This window comes from Eurypyga helias, unplaced genomic scaffold (assembly GCF_000690775.1).
Source record: "Eurypyga helias isolate BGI_N326 unplaced genomic scaffold, ASM69077v1 scaffold8281, whole genome shotgun sequence".
Classification (NCBI taxonomy): domain Eukaryota; kingdom Metazoa; phylum Chordata; class Aves; order Eurypygiformes; family Eurypygidae; genus Eurypyga; species Eurypyga helias.
In genome coordinates, this window is record NW_010228992.1 from 1,008 (window position 1) to 1,439 (window position 432).

Genomic DNA, 432 nt, shown 5'->3' on the forward strand with positions numbered 1-432 from the left:
GAGCTGAGCGTAGGCGAGGATGAGGAGGGCGAACGCCAGCCCTGCAGCCGCCAGCTCCTTCGCGGACTTGTGGAAGGTCTTCCCGAACGCAGACCACTGCCTGACGAAACGCAGCTGCTGGGCAGCCTAGGACCGAGGGAGGGGACGGTGTTAGGACACGGGCCCATGACAGAGGCTGCTCCCCGATCCTTCCCGCCCAGAGATGGATCCCCAGAGATGGCTCCTTCCAACATCTCTGCAAGTCTGGGATGGGCAAACTCCAGCAAAGCAGAGAGCATCCCAGTCAAGGGGCTTCTCGCTGACAAAAATCATCCCATCGGCCACACTAGGCTGAATTCCCCACGGAAATTGAGAGCCCGGAGGCTTCAGAGACCCAGATGCACATGGCATCTCCACGTCCCGCAGTAGGGTCGGGATGTGGGAGCATCCCTG

The 432-nt window shown here is 61.1% G+C and overlaps 1 protein-coding gene across 1 annotated transcript in view; it reads right to left on the reverse strand.

Moving 5' to 3' along the window:
* Positions 1–432, reverse strand: part of LOC104516036 (polycystin-1-like) — a gene marked incomplete at both ends in the record, with an annotated part of 55,326 nt that overhangs the window by 623 nt on the left and 54,271 nt on the right. Inside the window, 1 exon segment of the mRNA XM_010160230.1 lies at positions 1–126. This exon segment is cut by the window's left edge and continues 1 nt beyond it. Within this exon segment, the coding sequence (XP_010158532.1) occupies positions 1–126 (126 nt within the window).